The 15621-nt window shown below is 36.9% G+C and overlaps 1 protein-coding gene across 6 annotated transcripts in view; it reads right to left on the bottom strand.

The window, feature by feature from the left end:
- RBMS3 (RNA binding motif single stranded interacting protein 3) overlaps positions 1-15621 on the bottom strand; it is a 701354-nt gene that overhangs the window by 137607 nt on the left and 548126 nt on the right. For all 6 annotated transcript variants that reach the window (XM_088164438.1, XM_088164432.1, XM_088164435.1 and 3 more), the window contains one exon: positions 5535-5614. In XM_088164438.1, coding sequence (XP_088020564.1) covers positions 5535-5614 — 80 coding nt within the window. The remainder of the gene's footprint in view (positions 1-5534; positions 5615-15621) is intronic.

The following is a 15621-nucleotide window of genomic DNA, read 5'->3' as shown; positions in this document are numbered from 1 at the left end:
GTAAAATTTTTGAGGATAACAATATGTAAAAGATAACCCCCTTTTTGAATTAGTTTCACTGAGTGTTACCAGTAGAAAATCTGACAGAAATCCCTTTATTCTGAGTTCTCTGTAGCATTCAACAAATGTTTTAAGATATCTACAAACCAATATCTGGTTTATAGTTTTGGCTGCTGTTTTATCTAATTTAAAATGCAAAAAACATATACATATGTACAGACAGCTACACAAAGAAAGAAGAAATATTTGGAAGAGTTTTTCAGTGTTTTATCTATATAAATGAACATAGAATTAAATAAAAAAGATAAAGCACCAAGAAACAGGGTCTAAAAAGCTATTGAAAAAAGCATTTTAAGTTCATTCACTCAGAAAAACAATTTAGAGCATCACTAATGGCAAACAAGACAGCATTTGTTCATATACTAAGAGAAAAACAGTGGAAAATGTTAATATCCAGTACACACAGTTAAGCCTCAGCTGGATTACTGTTCCCTCATCACCATTTAAGGTACAATATCCTAGAAAACATTTTGCTCTAAATGGAGTACTCCAAGTTTTTAGTCTACTTCTCTGAAGTAAAGGTTAACTATTTGAATTTCCTCTTCGTGGTGAAGAACCTGAGGGACGTCCTAAGAGAAATATTTCAGAAAATACCAATTTGGCAGAAAATACCAATTGATTTTTGGTGAAATAAGTCCATAAAAATGCAGTGCTTGGAACACTTTCAAGAAGAAAAAAAAGAAGCGTGCCCAGTAATGATTAAAGCAAGATATGAGGTACTTGCAAATACATCTGTATTACTGTGGATTTCTTTCTATTTAAGAGTTTTTACTCTAGTAAAAGCCAGTATCAAAATGACAGTCTCTTGTTACTTGTGGGGGTTCTTAATGTACACAAGGATAATAATTCCCCCTTCTTTCTTTTTGTCAGATATCTGTAATTCAATTAGCAATAAGAAAAGGAAAATTCTTGACTACCTAATTCACGTGTCTCACTTGCTTTAAATTTTCTCTGAGAAAGTAACTGGCCCAATGTCCTCTTACAATTCAAAGTATCTACAAAAGAAATTAAATTTAGGAAGTACTATAACAACTAGCAAATGCTGTGAGGAAGTATAATGGACATATCAGCAGAGGATTATTGTCGCAATTGAGATATGTTCCTGTGAAATTGCAGAGGAAAAATAAGAACTTGTTACACTTTTGCATTTATTCAGAAAGAGAAAATAAAGTTATCTAAAAACATCCAAGGATACCAGGACATGAACAAAAACTGTGTAAATATCATATCCTAAACTTGCCCATCCAAACAGAAACCAACTTGCTACTGAGAGACGAGCTAGGAAATTTAAATTTAATTCAGTGATTGCAAAATGTCATAAATTAGCAGGATTTCATATGAAGTCTATTCACCAACAAAAATAGATGCAGTACAGAAAGACTGAGAAAGAGCTACTTTCATTATTAGTAATGCTCTTCACATCTCAATGGAGATGTAGAGAGACACAGAATTCATTTACTGACTTTCAGCATGGCTGTACAGGACCTATACCATTAGTTTCACACGGGGCTGAATTCTCCATAGGATGAAAATATACCCACTAGGCTGTGTAGGCCTATATATCTCAGGAAAGAAGTGCTAATAAAGGGAAAACAAAAAACCTCTTGCAAATAAAACTCACTAAAATAATAATCACTCAAAGCTACTCAGAATATTTATGAAGTTGACATGGAATCTGCCAAGATTGAGATTTTGCAGATTTCTGGAGATGACTGTGCTTTCTCAGTCTGAAAGAAATGCAAAGACATTAACTAATTATTTATGGAACGACCAATTATTTTGTACTGTAAATCTAAGACTGAACATCATGGAATGCTTATTAGTTGAGCAAGCAAGAGAGTGGAGCAATTCCTTTTGGAATGGAATGAAGCCATTAGTTGAATGGAGAAGGCCCTTTAATGAGAATGATTCACAGACACAGTGATGGTCAATTTACCTAGGCACTATACAACTGACCATCAAAATATTTCAAGAGAGAGAAAATAATCTTTACATTGTGATTGGGTTGAAGCAGAGGGGTCTGGAGCTCCAAGTGCTCAGTTCTACAATTTTTAAGAAACAACAGACATTGACTGAAGTTATAGAGTCAGGGAAGGATGGATGTGGTTTTGCTTTCAGAAGGTACAGAGCACAGAGCCTCCAAAGTGCCCTGTGTGCCCTCCTTTCCTTGCAGTTGTAGCACTGCTTTTGTTGGCCGGGGCCAGCTTAGATGTGTGACTCTTGGCTAGATGCAAACATCCAGGTACACAACAGTTATCCTCTTGTAACTTTTCTCTAACTAACAACAACAATTAAAAAACCTCCAGACCCGACAACAACAACAACAACAACAACAACAACAACAACAACAACAACAACAACAACAACAACAACAACAACAACAACAACAACAACAACTTTTAAAAATCCAACTGCATCTACATCTCATTTGCCAAGGAAAAAACTAGTGGAAAAAGAGCTCTGTATTCTGTATTTGGGAAGGTATAACTGAGTCATAGCCCATGCTTTATTCTGGCATGAAAGCCAGAGCCATGGTGCCCAGTCTTTCTAACAGGCTGTTTAACATCACGTGAAAGCTACCTACTCCAGATCTTCACTCATGACTAGGTAACCAGGCAAAACTATCCCTGCAGCATATGAGCATTTTATCCCCTAAACATGCTAATCTCATGAACATGCATCCCACAGAATACATGGTGACACGTCACCAGGATCACATCTCAGGGAACCCAGCAGGAGGAGAGTATGGATGGAGGAGAGCTGCCAGAATGATTTGTCTGGTCCATAATCCCACTGCCTCAGGTCAGTAGCACATGGCCAACAGCCAGGCTTATTTCTTTCTTGATGGGCCTCATGCAGCCTTCTATTAGCTGGTAAACCTGAACCAGAACAGTAGAGCTCAGATGAGAGATGTACACAAAAATGCAAAAAACCCTTTCAGTTCACTGCTACACCTGAAAGAAATCCATCTGAAAATCCAAAATCAATGTAATTTAACCCTAAAAGGATTGATCCATTTTGCCTCTCAGTAAGATCAGGCCTTTGAGCAGCAGAGGTTAATAACAGACAGTGTTGCATATTTCCTCTAATATTCTCCGTTTCTTCATTTTTTAATGGGTATCCATAAAGAGGTCACAGCAATAAACTAGAGATGATTTTCCTTCTATGCCAATTATTGGGATGCTGGGAGGATCCTTTTCAGACTACAACTGTGATTTTCCAAGTACATTAAGAGACCTGATTTTCCCTCCTGCTTCATACAAGACACTTCTATCTTTGCTGAGAGGCTTTAATACAGGTTCATAGCATAGATGTAGAAACTGAGTTCAAACCTTAATAGGAATCTACAACAAGAAAAAACTAGGAGTGAATAATTTTTTGCACTGGACAAAATGTAAATGATCCCTTGAATCGACCCCACTGCTAAGGTGATCATGTTTGTGCCCTGGCTTCCTAAGAAGAAGAGGAATGAATACAACAAATCTTTTAACTATGGATTTAAAGAGTGCCCTACTCTACTAACAAGGCACAACAGCCTCTTTTATGTGGAACCAAATACCTTATGACAAGTTCTAATTACCTGTGTTTGGAGATACAAAATCTGCCTCCCAAAACTCAAGAACAAAATGGGATCTTCATGTGTAGCTGAATGAGTTCAGTTAATGGTTCAAGTGACTTTCTCCCAAGCTGCATTATGTTATAGCTCCATCTGAACAATACTCAGGTAAATTAAAACTCTTAATATAGTCACTTCCCAAATAATCCTTGCAACTAAATGCCATCTGACAACAGCAATCATGAGCTAAAGGCAGTAGACAATCTTTCCACATGGACATCTTTTCTTCTTCAAGAAACTAAGAGATGATTCATGTCCTTTAAGAAAGCATCCAAAGTTATAGACATCAAAATCCAATTTCAGTGTATCTCTTGAAGCAAGAGATAACAAGAACTAAATAATCATGCTATCTTATCAAGACACATGCTTTGATGTCGGACATTGTTCATATTGAATACCCAGTATATTCCTGATATTTAAATATTTAAATATTTCCTATTGAAAGGAAGTTTTCTCTCCTCTGAGACAACTGGGAATGTGACCATGGAGCACATAGGCTTATACTGACAAAATCAGCCTTACTGACTCCTTGCTATTCACACTCTTTCCATTGGGTGTTGCTATGATATTAAACAGATTACTGCTGGGACTCAAAGTGTGCATACAGAAAGGCAAGCCAAAGGTTAAAGTTCTCTGCCTATGTTGTTCATCCCACTGTTCTGCACAGCCCAAGTTTGTTGTAGCTGACAAAGTTGGTGGTGTAATTCATTAGCTAGCCCTGAGAAAATTGTCAGTGACTACTTTTGAAAAAGAAGTCTTAAAATGGAGTGTTGCAGCTTGTATTAAAAGCTTCATATTCTTTCATGAAGGTGATCTGACTAAAATTTATAGGTACATTGCAGCATTCAATTACTGTACACTGTAGCTGTGCAGATGGCTTTCTTTTAATTAGAGTATTTAGTACATCTTCTGCATAAAGAACCAGGCAATGAATAAGAAGAAATTTAATGAAAGTAACCAAAAAAGGAAATAGCTTAAAGGAAGCTAGGGGAAAAAATAGGGGAGACAACAACTTAGGACACAATTCTTGCAAGTATTTCCTGCTCTTTTAATGCAGTCCTTCAAAAAACCTAGAGGAAAAGTCCTTGCAAATTTGTGGCCTTGGAGAGGTTTTGCCAAGCTGTAAGTATTAAGCAACTGATCACTAAACTTCGCACAACTGATGAACACACAGATGATAACTCAAGATTTGAAAAGCAAAATAATAGCTGGAACTTGGCTTTCAATGTGGCACGGACACATCAGTGAATGTGTTCTAAGTGTATTGTAAGAAAGCGTCAGGACTTCATTAAGTTATGGGAAGAAAAAATGATATCATTTAATACTTGAAATATCCTCAGTATTAACAGCTACTGCTGCTAATACTGGTAACAGTAATACTGGTAACAGTAGCTAGCAGCACTAAGTGGTAACTGTGATGAATATAAAGTTTCTACAACTTGGATATTTTATAATCGACAATGAAGCTGCTAGGCTTATATCCTTCTATAAAATATTCCTAGCTTGATAGAAAATCACTGGCATTTAGTTATGTGGCCTCTATACTAACTGGGGAAAAACCAAAAAAAAAGCAGCACAAAAATCCCCAACATTCAAAAGGAAAAAACACAGTGAGACAACATGAATTTTATATGTTCTTAAATTTGCTGCTTAAATTTATCAGGCATAAATGCTTAAAACATACAAACCTGGGTAAGAAAAAGTTGCTATGGATCATAAAGGATAGGCTTCAGCCAGTGAAGTTATACACCCTCCTAGCAGAGGCAGTAATTTAAGCCACTCTCCAGATAAATTCCAGTATTTCTGTATTCTAAACTCTTCAGTGAATTTTAAATTTCACAATGATGGCTAGACTTACCTGGTAGACCAGGTGGGGTTTTCAGATATTTGCCATTAAAATGTTGAATTACTACTTCACATTTTTCTGTAGACTCCATTCTGGAAAAGAGAAGAAAGTGGGATATGGGTAGAGGCAATATGTGTTACTAGACTGTTATGGAAGCACTCAGTCAGCAAAAAACAAAAAGCAGAAGGAGAAAAAAAGGACAAGCACAGATGCTAAGAGAAATCTTCAAAGCTGTTGTTGCTGATTTCTGCAGAGGAACTGGCTGAGTCCATTAGGACAGAGTGTGGCTCCGGAGGAGGACCTGCCACCCTCCCTGTCTGCAGCTGCACTCCCAGCTGTGTTTGAGCCACAGCCCTGTCAATGAACAGTCCCCTTCTGGCTCCAGGGCATCACCCTGAACAAGGACGCTCTTTATGCTCTCACGTGCTGCTTGGAAAAGCAATGGACACGTTTCTAGACTCCTTGTGCACCCAAAATAACTTTGAATGGCTTAAAGAAATGAATTGCAGGATTTGGAGAAGAACACGGAGGATTAAACAACAATTATTAAGGATTACAGTGTTAAGAAAACAGCCTGCAAAGACAGACCTTATAGTAAAACCAAAGACAATGCATATATAACTATTACAACATAGAGTCGAATTCTGGGTGAAGACAGTAACTTATGTGTAACACTGGAAGGGGAAATGCCTTAGTGTTCATCTTCTATGAGTTCAGGATAACTTTCAGTGTTGAGACATTAAAGCATTAACAGTGAATTGGTACATGTATTTTTGAAGAATTGTTAGGAACACAAAGTTACTAGTCAAATCCCAAACCATGGCTATACCCCATCTGAGAACTCACCATTGTTTCAGATCTTCTAAATTAACTGCATTTAAGTCCAGAAAAAGAGTTAGCTTTGCTACAGAGGGGGTTTAGAAACTTTGAAAAGAAGAAAGAGAGAAACAGAAAGCTAGTAACTTCCCGGAAAAGTTGCGTTTAAAAACCATGTTCAATGCTCCTTCAATACACCAGCATGTACCTTCAGATATTCTCCACAAAATAACTCTACTGACATATATATTGCTTACTTCTCACCAGTCTAGATAGTTTTAAAATGAATTTATCCACCACTCTTCCTGTCATACAGTATGGGGAAAGAGTGGTTCACATACAGCAGCAGTTTATCTCCCAGGATACAATTTTGCCAGAGTCCAAAGGACCACACCACCAAAAAAACAACAGCAAACCCTAAAAAATCCTGCTTGCCCATTTAATTATTTGAGGAAGACAGTCTCTTGTCCAATTGTTGCAGGTGAAGTTATTAAAACTTTCCCCTTCCAGGTTGTATTACTGTGCATCGTGTGGGCTGGGCTATTTCTACAAGCACAAAGACAGCGACATAGACTGTTCACATTGGCTTCATTCAGATTTAACTAAGCGAATGTCTGCGCCGAGCCTTTAGAGACTCTTGTCTCTGAAAGAATAAATGCAATAAAAGTCTGTTTTCTGTAGCTGCAGGCACTTGATGTCAAACCATGTTATGTTGCACCACACAGCAGTGACAATTTCATTTTAATACATGGGGTACATTTTAACAAGCCAAAGCAATCCCTGCAAAGAATGCAATATATAAGCTGCCAAATGAAAGAGACTCAGTGCACTTCATGCGTTTTATGTGGGAAGAGAATAAAAGTGAAACCCACAGTGTTCTGGGATAAAAAGCCCATAATTCGAATAGCACTCTGAAAAAGAATGTGCACATTTTCCTCTCAAGTTTCACAATTAATGGCTCTCAAATGCCATTGCTGGCTATCTGTAATCTGGCACACGCTTCACTTGAAACCAACACTGGCATTATCGACTCAGCCTGAAAAGGCAGCACAATAGACAAAGCCCTCTATACATGTTCCCCTCAGATGTGTTGCAGAGTAACAACTGCATCCATCCTTTGCCCACCCCACCTGAGCCCTCCCCTGCTTTCTGCAGCTTCTGCCTGTGGGGGTGGCCTTTCCCCCTAAATGGGCAGAGGCTGGCCAGGCAGCCACTCACTAATCAGGAAAGGTCCACCCCAGGGCCACCAAAACATCAATTATAATTGTCCGTAATACCCCTTTTCTTAGAAATAACCCTTTCAAATTGAATTCTTCAGGATTATTAGCTCACTGACTGACTGGGAAAGATTAGGGGTACAGAGCAACCAGATATATTAGCAAAATTGTCTGATTCTTACTGTAACAAGATTCTGGTTTTAGTTTAGTCAAAATTCTGACCAATACCAACCAATTAGGTGTCAATGCCTATGGCAGGCACCTACACTTGCATCAATTGCACATTATTGCATCAATTCACACATTATTCCTCTTCTTGTTTTATCCATAAAGATGAGCGGTATCTGGGCAGAGCCCCCAAAAATACACTTTCTTTAGGTCCACATTAATAAATTCCTCCTACTTTTCATTCAGAAAGCTGCAGCACTCCTCTACTGTAGAATGTGCTTTGAATTATTCTTCTAATATGAGGTAGCAATGTTTCAAAATGTTGCTTGAGACTGGTATTTAATAAAAAATATCACTAATGGAATTGTTACATGTTAAAAGGTTTTCTGTAAAAGAATGCCAGCTGAGCACAGGTAAATTTGGAAGAAGAACACAAATACATTTTTTAATGTTGGCGTTCCTTTCATAACTGATAGAAGAAAAATATGAAAAAATATAATATTCTGGATAAAAGATAAAGATCCTAGATGCTTCAAAACCTTCTACTGAAAGATATAGATATTCACCACTCTTGCTGGAAAGGGAAGGAAAACAGCTTCCCATCGTAATAGAAATTTGGTTCTGATTAGATCATTTGTGAAGTATCACTTTCAAATTCCTTTCAACTGTATATTTTTGGTGTTGATCCTAAGAGGATCTAAGATAATAATTCATGTTTAAACGAAATTTGGAGATAACTATAATGCATCTGAATATTATTTTGAACCAGCAAATGTACTGCAGGAAAAAGCTGTAGGCTTTTATAATTTTTTAAAAGGTACAGATAATGATATAAACCCAAAGCTACTAATAAAACCATGATAATTTATTTTTACATGTGTCTACATAACTTCCAGTTCTGGAAATCAAGTGGTAGGTTTCCCAAATACAAAGTAAGTAATGAGACTGTCTATATTCTATCCAATTTGAAAAGAAGTAATTTTTTTTAAATCTGAAGAATGTTTTCATGATTTTTTTTCTAGCTGTATTTTATAAACAAAAGATATTTCAATATGAAAAGTAAAAAAAAAAAAAATCCAAACAGTGGATGCTTAAACAAATATCAGAACCAAATAATTTGATCTTCAGATCTTGCTATTAAATATTTACTTCATATCATTAAAAAACTTTATATTATTCTGTTATAAAAATAATAATAATAAAATAATTTATTTTACAATTTAAAATGTATGTATTTCTTTACAGACCACAATGGCACCAAGATAGTCATTATGTGTTAGAAATAATAGGGAACATTAAACATGATAAAAAGAAAAGAGAAGAGAAGAGAAGAGAAGAGAAGAGAAGAGAAGAGAAGAGAAGAGAAGAGAAGAGAAGAGAAGAGAAGAGAAGAGAAGAGAAGAGAAGAAATTATTTTAGCCCCCTACCTAAAGCTCTTATACATGCTTATTACACAGAATGATGGAGTGTCAAGAAACAACTTAATACCATTTTTATAAAAAGAATACCATAGTGATTACATAATTATTACCTGAGAAATATTCAGTACCATGTAATTACCACTTAGTGGAAAAGTGTGGGTTTGGTTTACATATATCCTATAGTCACTTTGCTTAATAATAGTAATGTAAATGAGAATCAGGACTAAATTTTTTTTAATATCCAGAGTCAATATTTAAAGATGAAATTGTTACTACCACATTTATGTTATGATCAACATGAATATTGTTTACATTTACAAGAGAGGGAATAATAAATCTGCGAGATCAATGTTTCCTTAAGGCATTTTGCAAAGATGGAAGCAGGTAGGTAGTAACACATATATACATATATACAGTGAGGGGAACCCAAAGAATGGAGACCATAGTTAGAATATACACTGGAGAACTGAATTTCTTTAGCATATCAAGAAGATGATTAGAGGGGCAGTCTGATAGGACTGCATAACTACCTTTGTGGGGAGAATAAATTAGGGAGTAAGGACTTCTTTTCCTGAGAAAGTTTTGACAAAAACCAGTTAAATTCAAAAGAGAAATTAGGCAGAAACATTTAACTGCAAGGAAGATGATCCACTGGCAAACATAAGATAGAAAAGAGGTGGTCCTATTTTTCTGTTTGATGCCTTTGAATAATTTCTGAAAGTCTTATTTTAGTAAGACATGGGCATTATCTCAATATTAGGTAATGGGTAGTATTTCAACTGCCTATGATATACAAGATATGAGGCAAAATGATCTTCAGGTCTCACATACGCTAAAGCTATAAGACAGTTTTGATTTACATGAGGTTTCCTAAGTTTTCCATCCTTCCATGGAAACACATTCACTAGGTTTTTAAATTAATTTTGCTAATTTAATTACAGGCATTCTAAGACTCTGATGTGACACTAACCTGTGATTTCTTCCTCCCCTGTAACTGATTCAGGTATCTTATCTCCCCAACTTTGCAGCTGGTAAAAGATTGCTTCAAGATGTTTGTGCTTTTTGTTTTGGAATCCCTTTTATGTTGGAAAAAAGCTATTCCCTTTGCCATTCACAGCCAAAGAAGACATTTATTTTGACAAGTTCTCCTCATCGCTCACAAATTATATCTTTTCCCAACATGTCTTGCCTGTATATTCTTCAGCTGTCTGCTTGAACAACAGGAGGTTGTTTACTTTCTCAGATAAATATAAAAAATCTCCAGGAGCCACTCTTTTCCTAAGATGTGGTTCATTCTATACCTTGCAGCATCACCCATTATGCCAAGGTGAGCTGACCAAGTATCTCTGCATACAGTATCTGTATTTACAGCGCTCCCCACAGAGAAACCTCTTTGGGTCAGAAGAAATAACTTCATTAACCTACATTATCCTGAAAACCTCTGAAAGATGCATAGCTTCCTTTAAGGAAAAAAAAGCCATAGAAATTAAAGGGTCATCTCTCTTGTTTTACTTCAGTGGAAACTGCAGCATAACCATTTCTACTGAAATTCATGCAAAGCTTCTATAAATAGAATAATGATCCTGTGATGGCTCAAAGTCTTGTTTCCTAGTTTTTGTTTCTCCCTTTCAGTTCCTGAGTATAATATTGTTTCCAAAGTCTAAATGTAAGACATGTAAAATGCAGACAAGCAGAGGACAAGTTTAGTAAAAAAGATAGGCAGGTGAAGAAAAGCAACTCATTAGAAGCTTTTCCAGAAAAATAAGGTAGGGAAAAGATGAGGATGAAGCTCAAACACCTAAGAGCAGAGTGTTGAAATGCCTCACTACAGATCCCCCAGCAAGGTCATGAATGGACAGAAGCATCTCCCTGATGTGTACCTTTGCTCTGAGGTGACAGCTAATTGAGAATCTCTTGACTTTTGGTCATTTGCTGGGAACAGCATCATAACATTCTTTTATGACCATTTGTGTTGTACAAATTTTCTCGTGTTGCTGGAAAAGAATAGCATGAACACAGTCATTTCCACCTAGACCTAGGCTGATTTATGCTACTGTCTTCACAGTCTCAGGTTAAGTATTATACTGGTGCCCGCCAGCAGTGCAATACTTGACTGTCTGACTGTCAGCATTTCCATCATAAATTTCTGTTTTCAGAAGCTTATGACTTCGTTGTAAAATGTCGCTTGTGGGAGGAATCTTGCAAGGTCGTTTTAAGTTACAAGACAGCAAACAAAATAAAAAAGTTAGTGGTTTCTAACTCTTTCTTTGCACTTTATCATTTAAAAGGACCTATAAAATGCTTGTTCTGCTGCTCAGCTGAGTGTGACAAACCTGTGTATGGTATTATTAATACTACTATCTCTTTAGGGAAGATACTTAAATAATACTTGAATGGTATTTTATTGTGGGGTTATAAAAAGCAATTTTTATTTCATTGATTCAGTGGTACCAGTTAAGTCCATCCCCAAGGTATATACCAATATGTCCTTGCTACATTTTCCAAAGCCCAAGGAGTCCTTCAATTAAACTCGCAGTACCTCAGGCTTGGATTATGCAAATTGCTCAGCCAAATTATCCGATGGCTACCAACTTTCCAGCTTCCTCCCTCATCACCTTTCGGAGCTGCATACTCATTTTCATCTTATGAAGTCCCACTGATATTTGTCTAGGGATCCTGATCCATCTGTCCTTCCCTGCAGTTTGCTTCTCCCTGAAACTGTGGCTTCATGCCTGTCAATTTTCTTAGGGATGTACACAGTTCGCCAAAATTTTTCTAGTTGCAACAGCAGATGGAAATGTGAGGGTCTCAGAGGTAGATCCCCACACAGATATCCCACCACCCTGCAGTCTTGCTCTGAGGCTTTTCCAGGGAAAAGCTTTCCAGGCTTTTCCTTTCAATGGAAATGCATCACCACAGGCATTGGAATATTTTACAGATATCACACAAAGTCTTTGGAGCATGTTTGGGATTTGCAGTTTCACCTGCATTTTCCTGGGTAAGATGCAGGATGTGACAGATCATTCTTCTGACTGAAAGTAGGAATGATCCTTATAATATCTAAACCTGTACTACCATTCCAAATGATGTATTTATTCAAGCTAAATTATAGCACCTTTTCAACCACCTTCAATTAAGCCTTAGAAAAAGGAAAAACAAAGCATTTTTCCTCTTCACAAATGCATCCCTAAACTGCCTGAATGTTCTTTATCCCCTGGTGTTCCTGACACTTCTGTCTCCAAAGTAGCAACATCACTGATCCTCCGAAATCCCTCTCTAAATATTCCTCCTTTTTAGTTAGCAAAACAGCACCACTGCTTTGCCACCACTGTGAATTTGTCATTTACCTTCTGTCACCTTAACATCTGGAACTCATCCTTTGTGGGCCTGTGGAAATCCAGGTCTTCCAGCACATACTGTTACCCTCTTTATAAGTGGGAACACTTTTTCAGGATGAAGATAAATATTTCCCTCCATGCTCTCAATACCTTCCCCTATCCAGTAATTCCAGCCTCCCTCAAAGACCTTCTTACTATCTCTGATCTGCTTTTTACTCATACCATTAAAAATACTACTAATCTTGTTTGCCAAATTCTTAAGATATCAACTTTAAATTATATCTTGAAATAAGTCTTCAAATCCAGTTTCTTTCCTTTTTTTTTTTTTTTTTTGTTGTTTTGCTCCCTTTCACCTTGCTGATTTATTTTTTTTAAGGATGAAGGACTATGATTTTGTTCTAAGCTCTGAAGAATGAAAAGCATCTACAAATTTAAATGCTGTGATGAAATTCTGCGCAAGGGCATCACAGTGTCATTCCCTCTTTTAACAGGCAGTCTTACAACAGACTGAACTCAAAGCTTCACATCCAAAGAAGTGCCTCCTTTTTTCTAATATTCTACTTCTAATAAGCATTTCTGCCTCTGCTTGCTGGTGTCAACAGAAACACCCCTGCCAGAAGACCATGGCAGTGTGAACCCTGTGGAATTCCACGGAGAGTCTGAAGGCAGGTAATATGTAAAATAAGTAAAAACCATGGGCCAGGGAAGCAGAGGCAGATGTGCAGAGTTTATAGCATGGATTGGCTTTTATGAAGCCACAAAGTCTAAATTTTCCCTTCTCTGGCCCCTTGCTCATAACTCTCCTCCTCAAAATCTCCCCTGGGGTGTACCCAAGCACAGTTGGCTCAGGCCACGGTAAAATGCTCTGGAAAGATTCAGGAAAATCTGTTCAGTTACTTTTGAAGGATGCAAAAGACAGGAAATTGTTTCATGGCTTAACTTTCACTCAGAGCTAGTTTTGTATGCACATACTCCAAGGGAGACTGTTAATGTCACCAGACATAACTAAGATAATTTTGATCCAAGAACATTTGAAGTTCTCCAGGTTATAAATGATTAAGTAGCCAACTGCAGTACTATAAAACTGCTAATCATACCCATTTAGAAGAAAAATCTGACAATAGCTGCCTATCTTCAGTCTTTACTTCTGATTGCTTTTTGAATGAATAGACTTATTTTGAGATTGACTATTTCCATAATTGGGCAGACTTAGAAAGTGACTTTTAATCATCATAAAATGTAATTAATAACTTTGAGACATCATATTTCAAAATTGTTGGATGTTGCATCATTTCAGCATATGCAAATTTAAATTTTTCTCTGTTGCTTCTGTGGCTCTGTTTAGAGCTATGCTAAGCATCATGGTACATTGCACAGGCAGGCAATATATACTGTGATAAAAAGTCCCCAGATCAGAATAGCCAGGATCCTCAACTGGGGTGCTGATTTGAACTTCCAAAATCTTATTTGGACTGGAAATCCAGCTTCCATCCCCTACCTACTCTGCATTGGTACCCACTCGACGTGCTCATACCATAGGTATACTAGAATGAGACCTTAATGACTACAAGCAAAGCTAAACCTGTTTGGTTGGACATGCAGGAAAAAGATACCAGATAACATTTCTTTACAAAAAGTAAGTCAGTTGGTCATGTAGTTAAATATTGTATTGTATGGATAATTCTGCAAAGACAGGAGTCAGCATTCAACTATGGTTCTAAATTTCTGGATTAACTTTAGCCTCACTCAAATCAGTGGGTGATCTGCTGTAGACTTTGATGGAGTAAAGGTTTTACCTCACTGTTGTTTACATGGTGAATTACACAACCTAAAATTTAGATCATTAAAGGGTTCCTGAAATATGTTCCAAAATTAAATACATTTTCACAAAGTAAGTAAATTTTCAGAAATGCAGTTTATCCACGACTTAGACTAATCTATATTTAGTGAGCTAGAAAAATTCACGTTACTGTCTGCAAGAATGCACAAGGAACAGTGTGTCATCTTTCAGCATAAATGTTTTGCCTTTTCCCATTTGAATTCAGACAATATTATCTTAACATTTTTTGTGCATGATCACTTTTCACATCAAGGGCAGAAGTAACACTATGTCACTTTTCTTGTAAGCTAACTTTTTATCACACAGTACCTCCTTTCACTCAGTGGTATTACGACACTAAAAGAAGTGCCATGATATACCAAGATATGATGGATTTCAGAGAAATTTGCAAGACGAAGAAGTCATTTTGCCTCCTCTACAAAGCACAATGTTATGAATATTCTGTAGAAACAATGATCTGGGATTTTCTTTTGAAGCAGAAGACTGATTTGCAGCAGAATTGCAAATTTTTCTTCTTATTTGTTTTTTCAATACCTTTCTATATATAGCACTCCATTTCTTGGCTTTTGAAAAGAAAACTATTTGATTTGAGAATGTTTCAAGCTGAAGAGAATCTATGTAAATATTCCCTGAGAGTAAACATGGAGCCTTGTCTATCTGTACTAACAATGAAGTACATGGTAATAATATGTTGCCCATTCGATTCAAAATGTCTGACTACTCCATCAGGGCTTGTTCTATGCAAACATTTCTTCTTAAGCTCGTTCCACAGCTGCAGATCAAGGAAGCTGCAGCTTTCAAGGAAGACACATTTCCTCAGTTACAGTTCCTACCCTTTGCTCTTCCAGTTGCTACCTTTACTGTCTCCTGTCACAAAATCTTTGTCAAATATTTAAACAGGTTCATAGAATGATTTGGGTTGAAAGGGACCTTAAAGAGTATTTAGTCTCTGTCCAGGTTTCTTACAGGACCCTTTCAGGTACTGAAAGACTGCAATAAGTTCAACCCAGGACCTCCTAAGCAAAGATCTTGGTTTCTTTACCAAGTGAGTGCTTTTTGCTGTAGGACATTTATTATTACCTGAGCTTGATCCTGAACAGATAGCTCACTATTCCTAGCCATTTTTATTTACGTATATCTACATGGAATGAACCAGTTTTCAGAGCAATGAAATGAACATCCTTCTGCACTGGCATTTCTTGGTGGAAAAAGAGTGGATACAATCTGATAAAGGTGCCACTCTGCATCTTCCATAGCTGTGAGACTTCAGAGCTACAGAACAGACAGCATTTGCAAAGG

Source organism: Sturnus vulgaris, chromosome 1, assembly GCF_052056855.1.
Source record: "Sturnus vulgaris isolate bStuVul1 chromosome 1, bStuVul1.hap1, whole genome shotgun sequence".
In the NCBI taxonomy this organism is placed as follows: Eukaryota; Metazoa; Chordata; class Aves; order Passeriformes; family Sturnidae; genus Sturnus; species Sturnus vulgaris.
This window is presented reverse-complemented; position numbering and strand designations above follow the sequence as displayed.